This window comes from Brassica napus, chromosome C6 (genome assembly GCF_020379485.1).
Source record: "Brassica napus cultivar Da-Ae chromosome C6, Da-Ae, whole genome shotgun sequence".
NCBI lineage: Eukaryota > Viridiplantae > Streptophyta > Magnoliopsida > Brassicales > Brassicaceae > Brassica > Brassica napus.
The window spans coordinates 46,124,688-46,149,440 of record NC_063449.1 but is presented as its reverse complement, the minus strand read 5'-3'; the positions used below and the strand labels follow the sequence as shown (position 1 = coordinate 46,149,440).

At 36.9% G+C, this 24,753-nt stretch overlaps 5 protein-coding genes across 5 annotated transcripts; 3 read left to right on the top strand and 2 right to left on the bottom strand.

Annotated features, from left to right (window-relative positions):
* Positions 1 to 5,618: 5,618 nt before the first annotated feature.
* LOC106405741 (outer envelope pore protein 21B, chloroplastic) lies at positions 5,619 to 7,411 on the bottom strand. Its single transcript, XM_013846277.3, has 5 exons — positions 7,228 to 7,411; positions 6,349 to 6,423; positions 6,105 to 6,257; positions 5,918 to 6,016; positions 5,619 to 5,819 (listed from the first exon to the last, which is right to left on the bottom strand). Exons 1-5 carry the CDS (start codon positions 7,318 to 7,320, stop codon positions 5,736 to 5,738), a joined length of 504 nt encoding a protein of 167 aa, XP_013701731.1. The 5' UTR covers positions 7,321 to 7,411; the 3' UTR covers positions 5,619 to 5,735.
* On the top strand, positions 5,885 to 19,301 carry LOC106406353 (bromodomain-containing protein 9). Its single transcript, XM_013846988.3, has 10 exons — positions 5,885 to 5,913; positions 15,858 to 16,225; positions 16,836 to 16,872; positions 16,965 to 17,046; positions 17,130 to 17,175; positions 17,270 to 17,368; positions 17,682 to 17,750; positions 17,848 to 18,187; positions 18,271 to 18,416; positions 18,501 to 19,301. Exons 2-10 carry the CDS (start codon positions 15,863 to 15,865, stop codon positions 19,002 to 19,004), a joined length of 1,686 nt encoding a protein of 561 aa, XP_013702442.2. The 5' UTR covers positions 5,885 to 5,913; positions 15,858 to 15,862; the 3' UTR covers positions 19,005 to 19,301.
* Positions 7,577 to 10,584, top strand: LOC106405740 (dolichyl-diphosphooligosaccharide--protein glycosyltransferase subunit 1A). The gene is made up of 9 exons (XM_013846275.3): positions 7,577 to 7,820; positions 8,036 to 8,080; positions 8,161 to 8,943; positions 9,034 to 9,210; positions 9,390 to 9,458; positions 9,554 to 9,643; positions 9,729 to 9,887; positions 9,985 to 10,209; positions 10,286 to 10,584. The coding sequence occupies exons 1-9, from the start codon at positions 7,713 to 7,715 to the stop codon at positions 10,475 to 10,477; spliced, it is 1,848 nt and encodes a 615-aa protein (XP_013701729.1). The 5' UTR covers positions 7,577 to 7,712; the 3' UTR covers positions 10,478 to 10,584.
* LOC106405739 (U-box domain-containing protein 43) lies at positions 10,522 to 14,588 on the bottom strand. The gene is made up of 3 exons (XM_013846274.3): positions 14,103 to 14,588; positions 12,570 to 13,432; positions 10,522 to 12,181 (listed from the first exon to the last, which is right to left on the bottom strand). The coding sequence occupies exons 2-3, from the start codon at positions 13,414 to 13,416 to the stop codon at positions 10,599 to 10,601; spliced, it is 2,430 nt and encodes an 809-aa protein (XP_013701728.2). The 5' UTR covers positions 13,417 to 13,432; positions 14,103 to 14,588; the 3' UTR covers positions 10,522 to 10,598.
* Positions 19,302 to 20,233: 932 nt separating the features above from the next.
* LOC106405461 (probable serine/threonine-protein kinase PBL22) lies at positions 20,234 to 22,753 on the top strand. Its single transcript, XM_013845998.3, has 6 exons — positions 20,234 to 20,739; positions 20,835 to 20,891; positions 20,991 to 21,145; positions 21,233 to 21,422; positions 21,713 to 22,104; positions 22,189 to 22,753. Exons 1-6 carry the CDS (start codon positions 20,652 to 20,654, stop codon positions 22,456 to 22,458), a joined length of 1,152 nt encoding a protein of 383 aa, XP_013701452.2. The 5' UTR covers positions 20,234 to 20,651; the 3' UTR covers positions 22,459 to 22,753.
* The last annotated feature ends 2,000 nt before the right edge of the window (positions 22,754 to 24,753 follow it).

Sequence of the window (24,753 nt, the reverse complement as noted above, 5' to 3'; positions counted from 1 at the left end):
ATTAGTGTAGTAATACTATTTTAATTAATTTTTATTCTTATTGTTGGGTTAATTATTTAGTTGAGCATCTTACGTAATTGCCGCAATATTTTGATGACACATATGTTACGAATAACTTAATGACGTTTGACCTAGTGGATAAATATCATTTTCTATGTACAATAATGACCTTTGAAATCACGAAAAGAACATTTTGTTTTTAATTAGTGGCTGCTAGACAAGTTGGAAACCACAAAAACTAGATTGTCTTATAATTATAAACTGTAGTAACAACTTTTTAGAAGATGTTACGTTGTGTAGACTGGTAGGTATATAAGATTTACATTTTTTGAAGTCGTTATACTTACAAGTACTGTATACTATAAATTCTGATCTTGTGTCTACAAAATATTCAAAGTTTTTGTTTTTTAAACGGTCTAATAATTTTTTTTAACATAATTTTTTAAAGCTTAATAATTAATGTTCAAATATCCCACTTAACAAGTTTTCAATAAGTTTTTTTTTTTGTTGAAAAAGGGCATAGTTTTCAATAAGTTGCGAATAATGCAGTGCCTTTTCATTTTGATTTTCTATGTTGGTTCAGGACTAGCAGCCAATCAAGCCAAGATGGCATCTGGAATTGGGATAAAGACTAATTTACTAATGAAAACTTTTTAATGGTTAGATAAGATCAATCTTAAATCTTATCCCTCCATAATAATTATGAACCTTTTCCTATTTATGGGATAAAAAGTAATCTTTAGGTGTGTAATCTATGTATAGACAAATAATTAAAGTGTTGAAAACAAAAAACACAGTTATTTAAAATTGACCGTGGAATTTCAAATGACAACCACATAAAAAACAATAAATACGAGGAAAGAAAATAGATCTATCTCATAACCTTCACATACTATCCAAACTCTATGTCATACGTTGCTCGGTTGACCAAACAAACAAGGTAATGTATCACCAAAAAATTACGTATCAAAGATTCAATACTCGAATTCAGGATCTTGATCAAAACTCTTCTCTATGGGAGGATGATCAACAATACTTAATGAAATTACAATTTACTTAAAATGATTTCATCTATTGTTATGCAGCTTTTTGTACATTGTTGCCAAAGAGTACTCATGTATATGAATGTTTATCAATTTGTGTAAACGTGTTAGTTTAGCTCAAGCATTTTTTTAGCAGAAAAGATGATAAGTTGGCAGGTCTGCGCACCCTCATACATTGCCTTGTGCATGTTTCACTAATTGACAGAAAATAAGTGAATCTGTAAAGGTGGTCGTATATAGAAGCGCCTGACATTTAGATTTTTGTAATATATATATATATATAGCAACTAGGATATTATACATATATGATCTGATAAGCATGTTTCTAACCTATCTATTAATTATAATGAAAGCATCAATATGGCAAATACTTATAAATTCGTCCTGCCTAAAGTAAATACTAAAACCAGTTTTAAAATATACGTGGAGAACAATCACCTAACCGCAGTGGTGAATTATGATAAATAGTTTAGCTCAAGCATTTATAAATAGTTATAAATGTAGCTAATTCTTGACATAAGTGCTAGTGCTTGTTAGAGTTGATGTTGCCCCCCCCCCCCCCCCCCCCCCCCCCTCCCCACCACGTATCTGGCCCTTTTATCTCACGTTCGTTTTTGTTTCTTTCATAATCGTTTCAACTTTTAACTTATTTGTTTCTCCCAAAAGTTTCCTTTATTTCCAAGAATATAATTATCAACGATCATTTACTGAGTCTCTGTTTCTATGTTTTGCATATTTATTTTAATTCTTAACTTTTCTTTGTATGGAAAACTACTTTCTATTTTATCTCTCTAACAACTACATGATCTAACATTACTTGTGTTATTCTCTTACCAATTTTTTTTGTTTTTACTATTTTAATTTTTTTTTATTAGAGTTACTGTCTTTAGAATGCCATTTATTCATCAATTAACTGTATAGTTATAATTATGTATTTTTAATATTATTAAGTAAAATATGATAATTAGTAAAAAAAAATTATATATCAAAAATATTTACCTCCAGTAAAAAAAATTATAGATCTGCCACTGGCTAACCGGCCTAATCTTGTAACGAAAGCAATGAAAGTTCTTGTGAAAGTTTTTTCTTCATGGTCGCCACCATATAATTATAATTTGCGTGAAAGATGATAATAACAACTAACTGAAAAACATCCGTCAAAAGACTCGAAAAGATTTGGCGAATAAGGACGCTTGTCTATTTCTTATTCACAAACCTTTTTTCCCTTTACTTCTCACTCGATATATACATACACTACACTCCAGGTTGGTTTTTATTTATTCTGAACTATCATAAACTCGTTTTTGATTTTTCTTTAATTGTTCTATTATATGAAAGATGGAATATGTACGCCATACCTGAATACGAAATAGTGTATGGTAAGAAGAGAAGGAGCAAGCGTGTGAAATTCTAAGTTTCCAAATAGAGTTAGATGACAAAAATGAAATATATTAAAAAGACCATTTATTAGTTTGCTTGACTCTTTCTCTTCTAGTGGACTCCCCACTTTCCGATTCTCCACCGCCCATTTTTTTTTTGCTTCCTGTCACATGCTCCGCATTTTATCTATTTTTATCGGAATATTAATAGGTTATAAATTTCCCGATAAATCCTGGAATTACGTAAACTCGTTACATATCATGTTGTTTAAAAACACATTCTTTAAATGTAAAAGCTCATCACTACAAACATGCAGCTAAAAATATCTAAACTCTTAGGTGGGGGTATTAGATTTAGAAATTTGATAGAATTTGAAAGAATTATGGTTTCCATTAAATTATAGTGTTATTCAATTGTGTATTTTATCAATTCTTTTAAATTCTTGTGTTATTCAATTGTGTATTTTACCGATTCATTTAAATTCTAGTGTTATTCAATATTTGCTAGATTTAATAGGAATGTTATTTGAAAGGAATTTAATGGAAAATGTAATGTAAAATGCAAAGGATCAATTCCTTGCTTTTATGAAGGGATTTGTTATTTTTAGAACCAACTTGACCCCACGGTAATCCACTACGTCTTTAGAAGACATATCACCTACACCAGCCCAATTCCATGTCTCTCCTCTTCCAAAACCGGAACCGAAAAACTGAACTAGAACCAAACTAAATTATTCGAAACCAAAACCAGACCGCCTCAAATGCCTGAATGGTTTCTATATTTCTATATCTGAATAACCGAATCGGAAACGGAACCGAACCGAGAACCGAACGGTACCCGAATATCCGAAAAAAACAAGTTTCAACACTTTGATATAAAATAAAATGTCATCAGTTTCACTAAACCCGAATGCCCATGGCTAGTTCACCCAAAAAGATTCCTTTAGTAAAAAAAATCTATCTACAAAAAGTAAAATTTTCCCAAGTGTTTTATTTTGGTAAAAAAATATCTAAGAGTTAACTACTAGTTGTGTATTTTTTTCGTTATCATTCATAGCGTTAGTATTACCATTTGAATTCCATCAAATTAATTTACATTCACTTAAATTCTATGGCAGAAGGTAAACATAAGAATTAGACAATTGCATTAAAATCTCATAAAATCATTTAAAATACTGCAAAAGTTATTACACGTGAATTTTTTCAAATTCTTGAGTTCAATACCACCCCCTTAGTTTAATTCACAAATAAAGAGCCACTTAGAATATTATACTTTCCATCCGATTATAATAAAATTAGAAATACATTAAATTTGTAAAATGTATAGGATTCTCAAACTAGCTCTAATTTTTTGAAACCCTGTTTTTTATATAACAAGTATAAGCAAGTGAGATTTTTGTTTAAAGCATGGTTGAATTGGTATTATATTTTTTTAATAATCTACGAATTCATGGTAGATTTTAGAAAATATTAAACTAATCATGTAATTATATAAACTGTATGCACAAATTCACGATATCAATTTATTCAGTTATAACTCTGTGTATGAGTTCGTGCAAGGTTGGATTAATATTTCATATTTATTATTGCAGACCGTTTGGAATTGGATATGCACTGGCGGGATTATACACATGCAATCACGTGTGAACATCTAAAGCCCATTCTGCCTTTTCTTTTGTTTTAATTATACAAACCTTTTCTCGGACCTTGTATTATATATTTGAACATTTGATTATGCGAAAGTGTTTGTTATTATATGAAAGGAAACTTGGAACTAAAACAATTGATTTAAGAAAATGCATTGGCCGGGACAGAATAGCCTAGTGGTAAAACACTAGAGTGAACTGGATCCCAAGGCACACGGGTTCGACTCCTCCGGGATTCCAGAAAGCGCCCGGTGACAAAAAAAAAAAAAAAAAAAAATGCATTGAATGTGACCAAATTAACTTTAATTTCAGCCGCGAGATTTTCTTCATTAGTGGCTTATATACTGCCCAAACAACTTTTCCACATTATCATCTAAAAGCCGACATGGCAGTCTTTCAATCGAAGAAATAGCTTTGCCTTGCGATTAGCCTTCCACCAAACATAATTCGAATGAACTGTAAAATATTCGATCGAATTTCTTATATATACATTAAATAATAAAAATTCAATAATGCATTTTTCTTTTCAATAACTATCATTTATCTTCAAGTCTAATTTAGAAGAATACAATTCTGCACTAAAAGATGAAAATAATATATTGCTGAAACAAAATGATAATCTAGACCACTTAGTTTATTGTTGGAGTATAGGTTGAGTACAATATTGTTGTAGACATATAGTTTTACATACTAGATGGTACTAAATTATTTGATATACTTAACATCGGGTAAACGAGCGATTACACATTGCTAATTAGTCACATAGATCTTTTGTATCATAGTAAAACATTACTATCACGATGGATATATCAACTGACATTGAGTTAACATACAAATATCAAATCTGATGTGTAAAGACTAAAAAGATGAATCAAATACATGAAAAAGAAGATAATTGCAATTACTTTCCAAAATAACTTTACAGGTCGGGGAACTAAAAGTATGTAACAAAGATTTGGGATAAAACTTGTTACATCTACTGCAATTTTCTTTACCAACCTAATCACTTAATTAAAGCTATTTAAATACGGCTGCCTCTTGATAAAAACACTGTTGAGATATAGTTAAATATGCAATAGAGATCACGTGGATTACTATTAGTTAAAGCCACTATAACAAATCTAACGATAAAATCAATGACTTGTCCATGTCTCTTTTTCTTTCACTGTTTGAAAACGATCTTTGATCCCTTTTTTTTCTCTTTTTTTGAGTGATGATGATCATCAGTAAGCAAATCTTGAGCGTACCCCATCTTTGGATTCTCAAGCAGCAACACCTTTGTAATGACTTTTAAAACACATGTTTTGGTACTGATGCTAATGTTGTCAGCAGCACCACCATCTATATAAAAACCAACACAAACAAGACCAAACCGGTACAAAATATAGCTGGTTCTCTAGTGATCCCGGTTTGGATTTGGTTAATGAAATCATGACAAATTTTATTCGGTCTAGTTTATTTTGGTTCGGCTTCGGCATGTGTTTATTGGTTATTGGAAACATTAGAACAGCCAACATTTGCCTATATAATCTCGGCAATAGTAATGGAGATGATTTGGAAGATCTCTGAATTTGAATATGACTAATGGATAGAATCATAGTGTGTTTTTCCTTAGTAGTACTAATACACTTCTTCTCAAGACGATGACAGATGAATACTAAATGCAGTTACAGGTCAAACCTCAAGTTCCATTTCCCCTTCATGTTGGCGTTAAGAGTCCAATTGTTTTCTCTAATCTGCATATAAGGAACCTGAAAGAAAGACACAACACATTGTTTACTTACGAAGTTTGGAGCAGTGAACATGCTTCAGGTAAGAGAAAGAGAGAGAGAGAGAGAGAGAGAGATACCTTATCAAACATTTCGTAGCCAACTTTGATCCTTACATCCTGATCTTCCTTAAAGTTCATTATGTTCCAGGCAAACTCTGCAGCTCCTATAGGGTTCCTCTGTAAAGCACAAAATGAGCATATAATATACTAAAGCAAGAAAGATAAACTGAAGGAAAGTTCTTGAGACCAAAGAAAAGAAGAGAACCTGATTGAAGTCTTGATCAAAATCACACCGGCCTTTGACATTGAAGGTGACACTCTTGTCATCTCTCACAGGAAACTCTTTTTTCCCACGTACGTGACACCGAAGCTTTTGGCGTTTATCATAATGGATTCCTACTCCCAGGCCTGTTGCAGCCTAACAAGAAGTTTGTGACAACTCTATGAGTATCAGTCTACGGTTCAGGACAAAGAGAGATAGTGGGAAACAGCAGAAACTGAAATCAAACCTCGGGGAAAAGATGTCTAATCATCGCACAGAAGTAACTAGGAGCCCCAGTTCCAGTATCTAGCTCTCCGTGAAGCTATCATCACCAAACAAAACACACCACAGAAAATAAGACACAAAAACATAATTACAAGGTAACACAAAATTGGCAAAGCCTAACACTCATAGTCTAGTGTCACTAACAAAAATATAGCCAAAGCGAAACAAGTGTGGCAGAACAAGCAAACAGATACACAAACTGACAAGTAACTAATGACACTCGAGATTCAGGGGAAGCCTCATGAGAATGAAGTTAACCACTCAGACATAATCTTATTACTCAACTCAAAATACATTCTCAAAAGCTCAAAACTCAAATTCCTAAGTCCTAACAAGAACTCAAAGCAGATGATAGGTAGTTTGAGTGAAACACAAAACCAAAACCATTACACAACTTAGGCTCCTACAACAACTCAAATTCAAATCCTATAACAACAAATCTCAGGGCACATTTTACTCGCAGCTTCACATCAGTTTAGGCTTTTCATCATAACCAAAACTCCAGGTTGCACATAAAGTTTGAAACTTTACACAAAAAAAACTCAAACCCTTCAAATAAATTTCAATACTTTAACGCAATTAAGCTTCGAATCAAAGCAAAAACAATACCAACCAAACCAAGCCAGAGAGCATAAAGTTTGAAACTTTACAAACCCCTTCACAAAATTTCAAAACTTTAGGCAATTAACGCTTCAAAGCAAAGAACAATACCAAACCACGCCAGAGAGAGCATTACATCACCAAAGCGAGCTTGTTTCAGAATTGAAATAGAGCAAAGAGACATTCTTTATAGCCACACCAATACGAAACAAGTTTTGGAAGCTAACGAAGATTGTTTCACCTGCAAATGGGTTTTCGAGTTCACCGGGAGCTTCTCCTTCGCATGGATTTTCAGAGACTTTGAATTGCACGTATACCTCAGAGAAGTCTCCATCCTCCCTCGAGAAAATCGCCCAAGAAAATAAATCACTCTACCCACCGAAACACACAAGCAGAGAGCTAAAACACCAAAACCTCACCTAGTTTTGACTACTGTATTATCTCACCAAGGTCCAACCAATTAATCACTGCCACGTGGTCTTTTAAGCCCATATTAAAGCCCAGTATAATTGACCTCTTCTAATATAATTAGTCCGTTAGCCCATACCTGCCTCGTGTTACAGATCTAAGCCCAGTGTATATGGGCTTTTATCTGATAAAATTAGCCTGTTTTCGCGGGTTAACCCGACCCGGGAAAGTGAAGTTTTTCCGGAATAATTGTCACTCTGGTCTTCTCCAGAGTGAAGTAAAGCGAGTCACGAGACTGATCTGAATCATCTATCAACGATGAAGAAGACATCGAGCGTCGTCGATCTGTTGCTTCTTCTGCTAGCGATTAACGTTCTCGCAACGCCCGCGTTCTCCGATCTGGTTCTATCCAAAGTCGAACGTCGTGTAAGTCCCAATTCGATCTAGTTCATAGATTCACCAAGTTCCCTGATCGATTCCGCAGAGCTTCCATTTGTTGATATTTGCTTCACATTTCGAATCAGATCAAAAAGATCTAACCTTTTCTCTCGATTCCATACGATATCAGTGGGATCGGATATGTAATTCGAAGGTTTTTAAGCTTCGCTTATTGATTAAATGTTATTGCTTTTTGTGTGCAGATCGATGTGACGTCACAGATCGCTCGTGTTACCAAAACCCTTAAGGTAAATTTCAAAACTTGTCACGAGACTGCGTTTGATCTGATTCCATCTTTAACCTTGTATCCATTTTTTGGTGTCTATAGGTTGTGAACTCTGGCTCTGAGTCTGTCTCCGAGTTTACTTTAACCTTCCCTAAGTTTCTCGGCAACAACTTGGCTTACCTAACGGTTTCACACAGCGAGGGAAAAGGGAAAGCTAAACGCTTTCTAGCCAATCTCTCTGTTAAAGAAGCTCACCCTAAAGGAACGCCTGATTCGATCAGTTTCTACTCAGTTTCATTACCTAAACCCCTCAGCAAAGGAGATACTCTGACGTTAGAGGTTTTCGCTGCGTTCACGAACGTGCTTCAGCCGTTTCCGGAGAAGATAACTCAGAGAGATATCCATCTCGTTATGCTCCAAGAAAGCGCGCAGTATCTCTCTCCTTATGTTGTTGAGTCTCAGTCGTTGTCTATTAAGCTGCCCAATGCGAGGATCGAGTCTTACACCAAGCTGGAGAACACGAAGGTTCAGGGGTCAGAGATTAAGTATGGTCCGTATAAGAATCTTGCGCAGTATTCGTATGCTCCGATTGTTGTCCATTTTGAAAGCAAGGCTGCGTTTGCTGTGGCTGAGAAGCTCGTGAGGGAAATAGAAGTGTCTCATTGGGGGAACGTGCAGGTCACGGAGCATTATAATTTAGTTCACCGTGGGGCTCAACTCAAGGGAGAGTTTTCAAGATTAGAATATCAAGACAGACCTAATCCCCAAGGAGTATCTGCCTTTAGGCATTTACTTGCTAGATTACCACCCAGAGCACATTCTATATATTACAGGGATGATATTGGCAATATCTCTACGTCTCAGATGCAAAGTGATTCGAAAAAGGTTGATATCTTGGATTAAATTTTAATTTGAATATTAATGTAACTGATGTATGTGTGTGTTTAACTCTCTTTTTTTGCTGGTTGGTTGCAGACAGAACTACTTATTGAGCCTCGGTTTCCATTGTTTGGTGGGTGGAAAACTTTTTTCACGATAGGTTATGGTTTGCCACTTGGTGACTTCTTGTTTGCGTCGGAAGGGAAACGTTTCCTAGACATCTCCTTTGGCTCCCCTATGATTGACCTTGTCACTGAAAAACTCATTGTACAGGTTGGTATTATACACTTTGAACTTGTAGTATTTACCTTTCTTAGTTTGATCTTCCTTAGATTAGAGATGATGTAGCAAACTAATCCAAGCAATCAATCTTTTACATCCATGATCTCATTTGCTACAATAAAGATGTCACTGAGTGTGTGTGTTTTTGTGTTCTTTTTCCTCCATTGTAGGTGGTCTTACCTGAGGGTTCAAAGGATATATCGGTTACCACTCCATTCGACGTCAAGCAGTCTCACGAGGTAACACAGTCTTGGCTTTATCAAATATCTATCCTCTGTCTCTGTGTCTTGATTCTAATATTTGAGCTCTGCACACTTGTTATGATCGTTTGCAGATAAAATATTCACACTTAGATATAGCTGGTAGACCAGTTGTTGTGCTTGAAAAGAACAACGTTGTCCCAGATCACAACCAGAATATTCAGGTACAATATAATACATCCGACTACTATTATTCTATAGCTACAATATCCGTAGTTTAATTGGTCAAGAGAGGTGTCTTTTGTACAGGTCTACTATAAGTTCAGCAACATCAATCTGCTGAGTGAGCCATTGATGTTAATCACTGGATTTTTTGTTCTGTTCATCACTTGCATCATATACACGCGGGCTGACTTCTCCATCTCCAAGTCCTCTGCTGCATATCTGGCGAAGCTCCAATGGGATGAGGTACATTAGAACCTTGTTTCAAAGAAAATTTACATGTTATCTACTAATATCTTATGTGGTAGATATTAAAGAAATGGCACTCTCTTTCGTTTATCAGGTCCTAGCAACACTCCAGGAAGTTCAAAACATCATCCAAAAATGCGTAGCTGCACATGATAAGCTTGAAGCATCACTGCGTGATCTATCAAGAACCGGTGACATTCAAACCTGCAAAGCAGCTCGCAAATCCACTGACAGTTTTCTGAAAGATCTTTCGAAAGAACTGAGACCTCTTCTGGCTTCCTTACAATCTTTCCCATCAGCCTCTCAAATATCTCCAAAGGTTTCAAATTTTCTCTCTACCTGTTACTCATCCCTTTGTCTCCTCAGCTCTGCTTAAACTGTCTCTTCTGTAACAGGTTGAAGAGCTAGTTGCGAAGGAGAAAGAACTTCAAGAGAAGTTGATGGCCAAACACACCACTGTTGTTGAAGGGTACGAGAAGAAATCCTCAGGGCGTGATATCGAAAATCGGATCGCTTCTCAGCAGCAAAAGATCATGGCGTTGAGGCAAGAAGTAGATGATCTTCTAGAGTTCATTGATGAGATCTAGAAAACTTAAAATGTAGCAGATCCCTTTTAAGTTTAAACACTTGCTTTCAAAAACATGAAACTTTAAATCTCAATCAATTTCTCTTACAAAAAAATCATTTACAAGGATATGCATATAAGACTCACTTAGCCAATGTTGGTGCAAATATACCAGAGAAGTTTGGGATCTTATCGATGTGTCTTAACGCGTTCTCAGCGATCTGTTTAGTTTTAAAATCAGCGTTTTGAAATGCATCAACAAGTGCTGCAGTCACGTTCTGTTCTTCTCCAAGCTCTCTAGCTATATCTTCAATACGCAAGATCCTCTCAACCATCCACACAGCTCGAATCCTTAAATTTTCTGTCCTATTCTCCAACAGAACGTTCAATATAGGCGTTAACCCGTCTGCTTCAACGATCAACTTCACCGCGTTTTCTACTTCCAAACCGTCTTCTAACAGCGTCGAGAGAGCCGCAAGTGCTGGTCCAACCACCTTGTCGTTCTCATGGTCCAAGAGATCAACCAGTTTATCCACCGCTTGTCCTTCAACAAGACAAAAGCTGTCTCTCAGCGAACATATCCCTTGATGGATCTTACACATCCCTAGAACAACATGCGGTTTGCTCAGACATGAAAAAATGGAGACACAGTAGCTTGGAGGAGGCAGCTCCGGTATCACCGTCAGATTCTTGGTTTCAAGTGAAAGATTCTCCAAAGCTATAGCAGAAGCCATCTGGATGTTATCTTGACTGTATGACTGAAGGAGATCGAGGAACAGAGAAGCGAGATTGTTTTCACGGCAGAACGAAACGGCCTGAGCCTCCTTGGTGAGTGCAAAGGTGATCCTAGCTAGTATCTTAACAAGTCCTTCCAGAAAAGTTCTCTCAAACCGTTTCCCCCTGATCTCACCTTGGCGAATAAGAACAATCTTGGAGATGATTTTCTCGAAAGCACCGTCTCCTAGCAATCTCTGCGTCAGACCCCAATCTCTCTCGGGGAGCTCAGCTAAGAGCGCAGCAGCAACAGCTTGGTCCTCAGTGATCGTTGTTGTGCTTTCGGATATGATCCCAACAAGGTTCCTAAGCTGTCCAACAGTGCCGCGCAACACACTGGCTAGCTCTTCGCTCATGTGCGGTGAAATGTTATGAAGCAGCTTGATAGCAGCCAAACGCAGATCATCATTATCATGAACCTCAACGAACTGAACCAAGCTGATGATGGCACCTGAGTTTCTGATGGCGGAGACAACGTTTATAACCGAGTTAGGGCAGCTAGTTAGTCCAACAAGAACCTCCAAGAGCTTCCCCTGGATCTCCGGACCGGTGTTGCTAATTAGCAGGAGTAGGTTCTCAACTACGTCCTCCGAAACAAGAGTTTGGTGATGAGCTCCAACAGGGACTTTGTCAAACTCATAGCCAATGTTGACTATATTGGCAAGAATGGTAGCTGAGACTTCCTTAAGTCGGATGGGAAGCTGGTTCGGCCCAACGTAGAACAGGTCTTTGATAAGCGGCGGGAGAAGTCCTGTGCCGATCAAGACTTTGGCACTTCCTTCAAAAGATGAGATCTTGTTGAGAGCTCCCAAAGCAGCTCCACGCATGTCACGGCTTCTCATGAGATCGATAAGACAAGAACCAACGGTCTGCGCCACATTAAATTTCACATCGTTGTTTAAGGCAAGCTCTCCAAGATAAGATGCCATGGATGCTTTTGTCTCAAGTGAACCTGCATATCATGTTTCATATATGAGATTCAGATATACAACCAGCTTATACAGTAGGCCTAGGCGTTTTTACCTGAAACCGAAGTCCCTATCTTAACCCAAACTCAGAAATCCAAAATCCAATATGAATAGTTTAAGTAATTTAACTATCTTTTAATTAAATTTGTGAATAACTTATATATTTTGAATATTTTTTTGTTAATTTCTTAGTTTTAAACAAATATTTTTGGGTGATCCCAACCGATAATTAGTATAACCCGAAAGGAACTTATGAAGATAGTACTGAAAGTTTGAAAATCCGAATCAACCGAACCTACGGCACCCGAACTCCCAAGCCTATTAAAGAGTATATGTTTAACAGTAAAGAAGGTAGTGGTTTGGAGAAATCACCTCCAAGAAGTTTAGCTAGAAGAGGCTGGAGTCTACCATTACTAGCCATCTGTCTAACATTTTCCTCTGACCTCTCCAAGTTCGTCAAAGTCAAATCAGCTTTCTCAACAGTTGAAACATTCTCCGACTTGCTGCTTGTAAGACCAACCAACAAGAGGATAGCTCCATGAACCGAACCAATCTTCTCACACAAGAGCTCTGATTTAGACAACTCAAACAACAAAGAAACAGCTGCCTCCCTTCCCCTTCGCGGCTCTTTGGACAAGAACTTAACTATAGTACGCACAGTGTCTCCCTCAGCCACAATCGCCTTACTCTCTTCATCTCCCTCAACGACAACTCGCAGCGTCTGCAAAGCCTTATACCTCACTTCATGACTAGTACTTTTCAGCATGTCAGTAACCAACCTTACAAGCTGAGGGTTCCGGACACGTCGTTTGATCAAACGTATGTTCCTGCAGATGTCTCTGACATTCTTCAACGCCAGCAAAATATTCGCCTCGGAGTTACCTAGATAGAGCGACTGACGAGCAATGTCAAGCTTCATACAATCATTCCTCGCTCTCCACTCTTCGATAGTGTCGCGTAAGGCTATACTCGGGCTTAGATCGGTGATGCTAAGCTGCTTGGAAGTTATGGGACATAACACAGGTTTGCCGTTTTGAACACATTCCTTGAACCATTTCTCGATGGCTTCACGCTCAAAGGTCTGGCCGTTCTCCAACGTGACTGGATCTTGCATGACTTGCTTTGTTAACGGACAGATGAATGCTTCGTATATGTTGTCGATCCCTGGCTCGAACGTAGAGCTTTGGTCTGATTGACTTCCATCACAACTTGCAGCCATATGGTAAGATCACTCACTGCAATCAAGAGTTCGTATAATAATCAGTAGAAACAAATTAAATCGGATAGTAAAATGAAGTGCATTATTTTATTACCAAACTGAGAGCTAAGCTCTGCATTTTTCTTCAGCTCAAGGAACAAATATTCATTACGTACTAATAGGGAGGGCTGGTTCCGGACAAAGCCGGATGAAATATTCGTGTATGGTTCCCAAATTTTTTACATAGTCCCCAAATTTTTTTAAAAAAGCATCCAAATTCTTAAATTTTTTTTTTTTTAATTGAAATCTATACTAAATCGTCTAAGGCTCCCAATATCACACATGGGAAGTTGGAAATGATCTTAGAGATATATAACTGAATCAACTTAGTGCAGATTGTTTTTTAAGTTGGAACTAGAGAGGATCCAAAACTGGTTTTCGTCGATACAAACTCAATATTTCAAGATTAATTGTTAAAAAACTATCATCTCAAAAGAGGAGTATGAGAAGACTTGTTAAACTCTAACATCTAAAGTTGGAAACAACAAAATTAGTATATGAAACCAATTGTAATAATATACCATAATCATAATTTTCTACAACCCTAATATGGCAAATTTTACCTAATTTAGCATCGTGGATATAAAAGGATTATAGTTCCTTTGTTAGTAAGTGACACATAAAAAAAAGAAAGATAGCACGCGTACCCAATTCGTAAACGCAATAAGCCCCGAAGAAACCGATCCAACGAAGAAGAATAAAAAAACTTTCTAGCTTGAGAATTCGATTACGATCCTTGAATCGAAAACTTGTGAGATTGATTCACTTCTTCGTCTCTACTATGTACAACAAACAGCGGAGCAATTAAGACGTGATTTGTACTATCTTTTGAAGGTTGAATTCGACGGAGATGTAAACGCGACGGAAAGAAAATGGGAAACTGTAGATGAAGAGAAGAGTCTCACTCAATGAAGAAAAAAAAAACACCGACTAAAGAAAATACGATGCGAAAAGGGTTGACTAAAATTAGAAATGTCACGACAGCCACACAGCCACGTGTACAGATAATCGACGGCTGTTAAATTCTGGAGAACCAAACCAGGTGGGTAAATAATCACCAATCAAGGTAGAGATGTCAGATATGGACCGTGAGCCTGAGCCTGACCCGTAAAAAGCAAAATTTTCTAGCAGGATTTGCGGGACGGTTTATTGCAGTACTGGACTTTTTCTGGGATGGACCGAAACTGGCCATGTGAGATTATAAAGACTCCTGTTTTTTTTTTCATTTTTTTTTACCTAAAAAAAATATGAGAGAGAATAAAAATAAGGCGATTCGTGTGATTTTTCCCAAGAAAATGAGAGGAACTCCGGTAATTACCGGCGATGATGATTTGAGCTTTGGTGGTATTTCAGTTTAGTATTTTTTTTTTTGGGATTGACAGTTTTGATGGTGTTTGGATTTATTTAATTTTTGGATTCATCGAACTAAAACATTGGTTATGAACTTATGAGTTATAAGCTAATGAAAAATATCTTCTTCGATTATCTTTAATTTGTGTGTTAAATATGTTTGGAGTGTGATAAAATTAACTGCAACTATTTTATTTGGTTAAGACAACATGAACGAGATAAAACTATGATCAAATCAGTAACGAGACTAAGCTATGGTTAGAGCCTTGTCGACTAAGCTATTTTATTCTATAACAATGATGTCGTTCAGTTGGAAAGCTAAACTATAATAATGATGTCGTTCAGCTGAAGAGTTAGTCTCATTACTGGTTAGAACCTTCTTTGAGGTGTTTTCTATTCTTAATGTTACGAGATCATTGTTCTCTCGTTAGATAGACTAGAATAGATATCGAACCCTATTGATCAGGTTTGTTTGGTCTTGCCGCGGGCTGACCCGCAAAGGCTTACTAATATTGCGGTATGGGTTTAGGTTAGTCATTTCGATGATTGAACCCGCCGTGATCCGCTTGAAAACGAACCTGCTGTGGCGGTACGAAAACGAAATGTTTGCCATCTCTAAATCCAGGGTACTGAAATCACTGACGTAGCTTAAGGCCATTTACATGCTTTTTTAAAATGAGTCGTTTTACCAACTAAAGCCTATATAGGCCCAATAACAAAGCTTTAGCCGATCGTAAATTATTTAACCTGATATGTTAAGCAGCTTTATTAAACTAAGGCCCAATCAGTAAACTAGACGATCAGAAATTAACTGATTTGATACGGATACAGCTTTACCGACTAAAAGGCCCAATAAAATTCCAGATTTCGAAACGTTATCCATGCCCTGCCCATTCAGAGCAAACCACGTGTGTAGTAACCTCAGAGAGCCGAGCACGAGTTACTACCCACGTACAAGCTCACACGTGCGGAGTATTTCCATTTATGCGTTTAAAACAAAAATAAGCCGAAACGACTGTTCAGAGGAAGAAAGGGGAAAGAGAGAGAGAGAGAGAAAATGGGGGAGGTAGCTGATACATTGACGAAGAAGAGGAAGAAGAAAGGGAGACCATCTCTAATTGAAGTCCAGAAGCGAGCTCTGAAGCAGCAACAACTGCTTCAGAGCAAGCTAGATGAGTCCAAGGAAGAGGTTAGATCCGGTTTCGGAAACCCTAATTCCGCCGCAACCCGATCCAATCGCCGGATTGTTAATCCCAGCGAAGAGGATGAAGAAGAAGAAGACGATGACGAGCGGAGAGATAAGAAGAAACGTCTTTTGCACGGATTGAACTCGCACGACGACCGTCGTGAATCTGAATTGGACGGCGATGCTTCTTCCATCAGCCGCCGGAAAATCGGCGCCGCCGGATCTGACGTTACGGTAGTTACAGAGCTCCTTGTGAATTTTATATATTAATAAAATTCGAGTTTTTGATTTTGAAATTGAAATGAAAAAAATAAAAACTGTTAATTTATGTATTTAAAATTCGCGCGTTAACCGAAGTTTCCTCTTCTGAGTGAGTGATGGAGTTTTGACTATTTCATTTTTTTTTTCTCTTCTCTCTTTTTTGTTGGTGGAAAAATGGAAATTCATAATTTCTTATCTTTATTTATTTTATTTATTTATTTTTTTTTCCTTTTTGTCTTGCCTTGTTTTTAGGTTTTTAATCTGTCTATCTTTCTTTTGAATATTATATGTTTTATTCTTTGATTCTTGGTTATTAATTTTCATAGTTATCTGAATTAATAGAAGGTTCTGCACTAAGAGTCAATCATGTCTTCAGACAAGTTCTTCAATTTGTCTTGTTACTTTTTGTTTTGTTTTAAAGTTTTGTACTTCAAAGACTTTGACTGCCTTTTCTTCTTTTGATTCTTCCATGGACATGAATGTTAGTTATTACAGGTTATATGACACCTGTATAACTGTTATTATTTTTAGGATTTCCAACTTGAGGTTAATGAAGTGTCTGTTGTTTTTTTTTGTCTTGCAGGGACAAAAGGGTTCGAAAGCGACAGACATCCTTCAAAGTATATAAACTTGGAATTTGTGTATGAATAAAAGTGAAAATTTTCTGCTGAGTAATTTAAATTAATGTGCGGCACATTTTACTTGTGGACAGGGGCGTCTCTTGTGGACTCTGGGCCCGTTACACCATTGCCAGACAAAAAGTTGCTCTTGTTCATCCTCGATAGAGTTCAAAAGTATGTCACTTTCTTTTGCTCTCGCTTCTCCATGCTCTTCTCGTTTGGTTTCTGAATAAAATGTTGTTTTATAATACCTGAAGGAAGGATACTTATGGAGTGTATTCTGACCCTGTTGATCCAGAGGAGGTGAAGTTTTCTAAATTTTTATGTTAAGATTGTGTGTGTGTCTGTTAATGCATTTGTATTACATTATCTTTATCTGTGAGAGTTTGTTTTACAGCTTCCTGATTATCATGAGATTATCAAGAATCCTATGGATTTTACTACATTGCGGGAGAAATTAGAAGCCGGCGCATATGCTACCTTAGAACAATTTGAGGCAAGTCTTGTCCTTTGAACCTATATCACCACCCTCGATACTTCTCACTGAACTGTCACATTTCACTCTGCTCTTTAATTTTGCTGGAATAGAGTGTTTGATTCTTCTCTCATATACCTAAGTCTCAATGCAGTAGTTTCTCTGTTAGCTACAACATCTTGTTTTGCCGAGAAGCATTTACTTGTAATGTGAAAAGATTGTTACTATCTTGTATCTGATATCTCCAACATTTTATACTAACTCTGTGGTTACCTCTCTCTGTATCTATGAGAAGATGCAGATATCATTTCTGATCCCCTCTCATCTCATGCAGGAAGACGTGTTTTTAATATGCACAAACGCTATGGAATACAATTCGTCAGATACTATATATCATCGACAGGTTTGTCCTTAGCTTTACATAACAAGTTTGCTACACTTTTCTCCCTTTTGGTTATCCACTAATTTTCTGATTGTGTCTCTCTCTCTGGCTATAACAGGCACGAGCAATGCTTGAGCTGGCCAAAAAGGACTTTGCAGATTTAAGACAAGAAAGTGATGGAGAAGTAGAACCAGTGTCACAGTCACAACAACAGCCTAAAATTGTCAAAAGAGGCCGTCCTCCAGGCTCAGGCCTTAAGAAACATTCTGAGCCATTTTTAACCGACCGGACTATTTCTGAGAGTTCAGCTGATGCCGCAGCAGCGCACACTCCTGGTGGAGACGGCTCTAGATTATCCGGTGCTTACAATCTAAGAAGAACACCTCCTTCTGTTAGAATCAACCATTACAGCGAGAACCAAAATGGCTTGTTGATTGATTGGGAGAAGGAGTTCCCACGTAAAGATCTATCTGCCTTTTTCTTTTTTACTTTCTAGTTCTGTTGACTTAATAACCAGTGTTCTTTTATATTTTCTGTATAGCTTCGGTTGTGAAGGCCGTCAACAAATACGGGATGAAGAATGTGGACGAGAACAGGCGAGATTCTTACTTCCTGGACATCTCTCCTTGCTCGCAAGAAGCTTCGGTTTGTACAACTCTTGAGGATGGTTTGAAACAGTTAACTCCAGTACGTGTTACCAACTCATATAATAATATCTTCTTTTTGTTTTAACAACCAAAGAATCTGACCCTTTCCTTAATTAATAACCAGGTTGGGCTGAACACTGAATATGGGTACGCTAGGAGTCTAGCAAGATATGCTGCAAATCTTGGTCCTGTTGCTTGGAGGCTTGCCAGCAAGAGGATTGAGACAGTGTTACCAAGTGGAACCGAGTTTGGTCCAGGTTGGGTTGGAGAGAAGCCAGAAGCTCCTCAGCAGCAAAAGTGTTCGAATGACTTGGCATCTGAAAGCATACATTCTTCCAAAGAAAGCAAAGGGAGTGCATCAGCTGCTCGTTTGTTGAATCAAGCAACCGTGAAGTCAGAACTGCTGATCAATCCGGAGAGCAACGGTCTAGTCCGTGGCTGCAGAGGAGTAAACCAGATGCTGGAAACTGCTGCTTTCTCGCGACAAGGCTTGTCGCCTAACACAAAACCGGAACTAAACCGGTTTCATCCTGATCTCAACGCTAAGATCGTCTCACCAAACTCACCAGTCTCTAACCTTCAGGCAGGTTCATCCCAGCAGCATCCGGATTTGGCATTACAGCTCTAACTTACTAGTCTTGAAAGCTTCTCCTGTAGGAAGAGGGAGGAGGTTTGTGGTTGTGGATGAATATTATAGGGAAGAAGTCTCTGTACAGATTGTTGCAACTTCCAGATTTGTGATAGGGTAAGAGGAAAACCAATTTAAGGGAGTACTCAACAAGTTGTATGAATGTTATTTATACAAATATTTTTCTTAAGTTGATCAATTCAGAATAATGAATGTGCATTTTGAGTTTTGATTTCAGCTTATGAGAGACGATTGTAATATGAAAGTCTGTATAATGTGCCTATGCTTCGCTTGTCTCTTGTTCTTATTTTTGCAACTGTTAGTGTCCATGCGATTTTTTTGGCAATATATACTGCAACGTTTGTTTGACTTCCATTGACTTGGGTTGTTTAGCTAACTTTCATTTGCTCTGACTATTGCTTTTCTTCGTATCTATGCTATTAAAACAGAATCTCTAATAGAATTTTGCCCTTAATTTTTAAAATTATTTACAAAAAAAATGCCACTTTTTTTAAAAAAAATTGTATAGTTAATTAATTTGCCTTTAGAACTTTTTATGTGTTAAGCTTCTTTCTTTTTTAATGAGCCGCTGATGAACAAAGAAGAGATTCTTTGAATTTTTTTTTTTTTTTATTTACTTAAATCATATTTCCATTCATGTTTCTATGATTCTATCATTAAAAAGAAGATTATATAAATCAATTATGGTTGATTTTACCATCTACTTGATTGACTTTCAAATGTGCCTTAATTGATTTTCAAATCCATTAATTTAATTGGAAATCAATTAATAATATACACGGATGTGAAAATAAAGTCCAGATTCCATAAATCAGTTTTAAGTTAGAAAGTATATTTTTATTGGATTAAAAGAGAGAAAAAAATTCTAGAACAAACCGCTTAATTTAACAAGAAAACATTTGAAATTCTAGAAAACCGTCTCTTAAGTTGTCAGCGTATAAATTTAACAAGAAAACATTAGTGAAATTCTAGAAAACGGTCTCTTAAGTTGTCAGCCTGCATCTTTATACGTTACAATTAAACCGTTTTATTTAGCTCCAACGGAAAGAAAACAAATTATAACGTTGAAAAAATAAAAAGAATTCAACAGAAGGAAGAAATAAAAAGGACGCGCAGTTCCCAAATTAGGTCTCACCGTTCCTTTATTTCCTCTTCCGTGGCCATCAAACTTTTGTACCTTTTTCTCTAAAGATTTTTTTGCCATTTAGAAGAGTGTAGACAATCTCTCTCCCTTCCTCTATTAGGTATACAAATATATCATTTTTATGATACTTGTATAAATTTGCTTCTGTTATCTACCATTTGAGATTCTCTTTCCTTCTTAAGGACAAATCAATTCAATCAAATTGTCTCCTCTGTGTTTGGTGGGTTCATAATTTTCCTATTTTCTGGAATTAAAGAGAGAGAAGAAAAAGAAAGTTTCTCTCTATCTTTCCTATTAATAATCTTGGAGAAAAATCCCTTTAGTCTATTACAAGAATCCTAGTTTTATTATTCTTTTCCTGTGTAAGGGCTCCAAGGAGCTAGGTTTGGTGATATTGTTTGAACATCATCACAAACCAGCTCCTCTCAGAATCCATTTCTTTCGGCTTATTGTTTTTCTAAAAGTTCATCACCAAAAGGAAAATGAGGTGTTTCTCTTGTCTCGACACACGAACCAAGGATATGAGAATCAACATTGATACCACATCTTACCTAACCAGTGGTTCCTCAGGTTTGTTTTTATATGTCTCCATATCTCTTTCTCTCTTTGATTTGTATTTTAGAAAACGGAATCTCCAATATGCGGTTCTCATGTATGTTTTGCAGTTGATACAAGAAGCGATGCAACAGGAGGAGGAGCAGGGTCGAAATCTGGCATTTTAGGTTAGAAATATAATTTTTAAATGATTTTTAATTTTCGTCAGACAATATTTTGAATATTATAATGATGAAATAATAAAAACACACAAATGTTTTGGCCAGTTAGTGGGAAAGTGAATAGCCCTAAACCAGGCGGTGGCGCAAGAAGTTTCACGTTCGAGGAGTTGGCCGCCGCAACCAAGAATTTCCGGGAGGTGAACATGATCGGAAGAGGAGGGTTCGGTAGTGTCTACAAGGGACGTTTATATTCAGGACAAGTAAGTTATCAACCTCTCGTCCTGTAGATTAAAACATCTGAAGTGGCCATGTAAGAATATTGATATTGAGTCAAAATGTACGTATAGGTTGTGGCGATCAAGCAATTAAACCCAGATGGGAATCAAGGAAATCAAGAATTCATAGTCGAGGTTGACATGCTTAGCGTCTTCCATCATCCAAACCTAGTAACTTTAATCGGTGACTGTACTTCTGGTGCCCAGAGACTTCTTGTTTATGAATACATGCCAATGGGTAGCTTAGAAGATCATCTTTATGGTAAGTCATTGTGTTTTACAAAACTCACAAAAATCTACTCCTCCTTTTTCATTAAAAAAATATCAGTTAAAAATTTTCACATATTAAAAACCATTAAAAACTTTATTTTACCATCTATTCACACTAAAAAAAAAAATTAAAAGTAGTAAATAAAACTGAAATTTTATTTAAAATTTTGGCATTAGGAATATATTGTAAAAATATCAAAATAACACTCTTTGTGAAAAGTAGAGAGTATTGTTCATGTTCTTTTACTAATCAACCTGACTTGTCTTGTTGTTGAACTTTAGATCTTGAGCCTGATCAGAGTCCTTTAAGCTGGAACACTCGAATGAAAATAGCTGTTGGTGCAGCTCGTGGGTTAGAGTATCTTCATTGTAAAATAAGCCCATCAGTGATATACCGTGATTTGAAGTCCGCAAACATTTTGTTAGACAGAGACTTTAGTCCCAAGCTATCTGACTTTGGACTTGCTAAAGTCGGTCCTGTCGGTAACAGAACACATGTGTCCACTAGGATCATGGGTACTTACGGATACTGTGCTCCAGAATACGCCATGAGCGGCAAGCTAACCATCAAATCAGATATATACTGCTTTGGTGTTGTGTTACTCGAGCTTATTACTGGTAGGAAAGTTATTGATTTGAATAAACCACATGGAGAGCAGTACCTTGTTGCATGGGTAAGTAAAAAAAGCCTAATAATTAGAAAGGAAAGAAAACCGGATTAAACCGGAGCCAACTTGTTGGTGTTGGTGTATGTGCAGGCTCGGCCGTATCTCAAGGACCGTACGAAATTTGGACAACTTGTGGACCCGTTGCTGCGTGGAAAGTACCCTAAGAGGTGTCTTAGTCAAGCGATATCTATCACCGAGGTGTGTCTGAACGAGGAAGCGAACCGACGTCCGCAAATAGGTGATGTCGTGGTGGCTTTTGAGTATATAGCTGCTCGGAGCAAATCTTACGAAGAGAAAAGAATGGCTCGCAAGTCTACGGACTCTGATCGGTCAAGAGGAGAAAGAAAACAGAGTTTCTAAGTTTGTGTCAACAAATCTGAAAGGCTCTGATAGAAACAGAAGGTTGCTTATATGACCTCGAAAAGTATTTGTTTTTGATTTCTTGTTTTTTTTTTTTTCTGGGGTTTTTATTTAGTTCAGTTTTAATAATGGGACTTGGTATGATGAAAAAGGTAACTTTTTGTTTAAGAAAGAACTTTTACGTTCAAGAAAAAAAGTTACGTGTAGGTAAATGTTCCACAACTTCCTTATGATATTTTTGGTGGGTAGTTTATCATCATCTCCTTTTCAGTGTCAAAATTTAAGGCGAGAACAAAACAGTATATATACTTAATACCAAATTAAATAGTATTATATTTATATTTCTGTAATGTTTAATTTATACAATTATGTTTTTTGACAAAAAAAAAAATTAGACTATTTCTCGATTTATATGTGTCATCCTTGAGAAAGGTACAATTCAGTTGGATAAGCCTACAAAATGTATGTAAATTTATGCGTAAAGATGTGGTTTATGAAGTTTGATCATACTATATATTTGTTTATTTATATATTCCTTATCTCCGAGATCTGCAATATATGTCTCCCGTTGACGGGAGAATTGCCAAGTGTGACTCAAAACTTGGAGTCAAACCAAAACAATACCCCAACTTGGGTCAAAGGCAAAAGTAACCTAAAAGGCTATTGAAATTACAACTATCCCCTTGTGACCAAACAAAAAAACGGAATTTTTTTTACGTTTCTACCCCTCGCAAGTCGTCTGTTTAGACGACTTGAAAATAAGTCGTCCAGACGACTTAACTGAAAGTCGTCTGGACAGTTAGTCTTAAACATTATTTAAAAATTTTGTAAAAAATATTTTGATAAGTGAAAAATGGGAATTATGTAATTAACATATGTCTTAGGAGGTATAAATTAAGATATAACAAATTTCAATTGTTTTCAGCATAGATGAATGAAAGTAGTGAGTCATGATATTCTTTAGTTTATGTTTCATCAACATATGTTGTAGTATTGTATGTGTTCTTAGGGTTAGATTTTGGAAAGCATTAAAACCGTTTTTGAAAATTTTTAAAATTACTTATGCGTGTTCATTTCTGTGTATAGTAAACACTATTTAAGTATAATTTGATTTTATAACGTGGTTAGTTAGTTAATCTAGTCATTTTAGTTTAGGGGTTCATTTTAGGGTCTAGGACGACTTAATATTTTGTCGTCTGAAAATAGACGACTAAATATTAAGTCGTCTGTTGTACATTATCAGCCAGAATAAGTCGTCTAAACCGGACCAAACCTTAAAGTTTACCAATGTACTTTTAAAGCTAACCGGATTATTTACCCAATATATAAGGTGATTTTTTTTTTTGTTTCATTTTTCGCGAAATTCAGAAACCCTAACAGTTCTCTCTCAAAACCCTAACAGTTCTCTCTCAAAGGCGATTTCGAATTCCCACGATTTCCGAACAAACCATCGTTCTCAACGTCGGCTATCTATCTCACTTCATTCTCACCGTTGTCGCCGCAGCTTCTTCTAACCCTAGCGCCGCCGATTCCTCTAAACCCTAGCGCCGCCGATTCCTCTAAACCCTAGCGCCGCCGCTTCCAAAATTTCCGAACAAACCGTCGCCCTCGCCACCGTGGTCACCAACGTTCTCACCGCCGCTTCCTCTAAACACTAGCGCCACCGCTTCTTCTAAACCCTAGCGCCGCCGCTTCTTCTCTGTAAACCTTAGCGCCGTTTCTCTGTAAACCCTAACGCCGCTAAGTCATCAATCTCGAGGAAAAGATGAACATAAAACGTTGTCTCTATCAATTTACTCATTCTCACCGTTTCACGTTTATTTTTTCAGATCTATAACCGCAATGACGAGTACTCCAACTCCTTCTGCGACTGGAAGACTTGTAAGTAATTTAAGTCGTCCGGCTTTGTCTTCCAACTGGACGACTTAGTAGATGACTTAAATATAAGTCGTCCATTTGGAAGACTTTCCAGACGACTTAATTATAAGTCGTCTACTAAGTCGTCTGGACTTATATTGTTGTCTTTGATTATTTTGCAGACAAAAAGGATGGATATTCCAGAACTCCCCCGTAGGTTATACACATCAGGGGAAGAGCCAGAAGCCCACAATAGCATTTCGTATCATACGGATAACAGCAAGTTGCATACTGCTCTTAGGAAAGCTCTTACTGATGACGAATTTGAAGAGCTCAAGGAGTCGAGTTTGGGAGTTTTCATCAAGTTCAAGGAGCAGGGATTTGGTTGGGCTTCAAGGCTGGTTCACTACATGCTCAGTTTCAAGCTGGACATTAAGA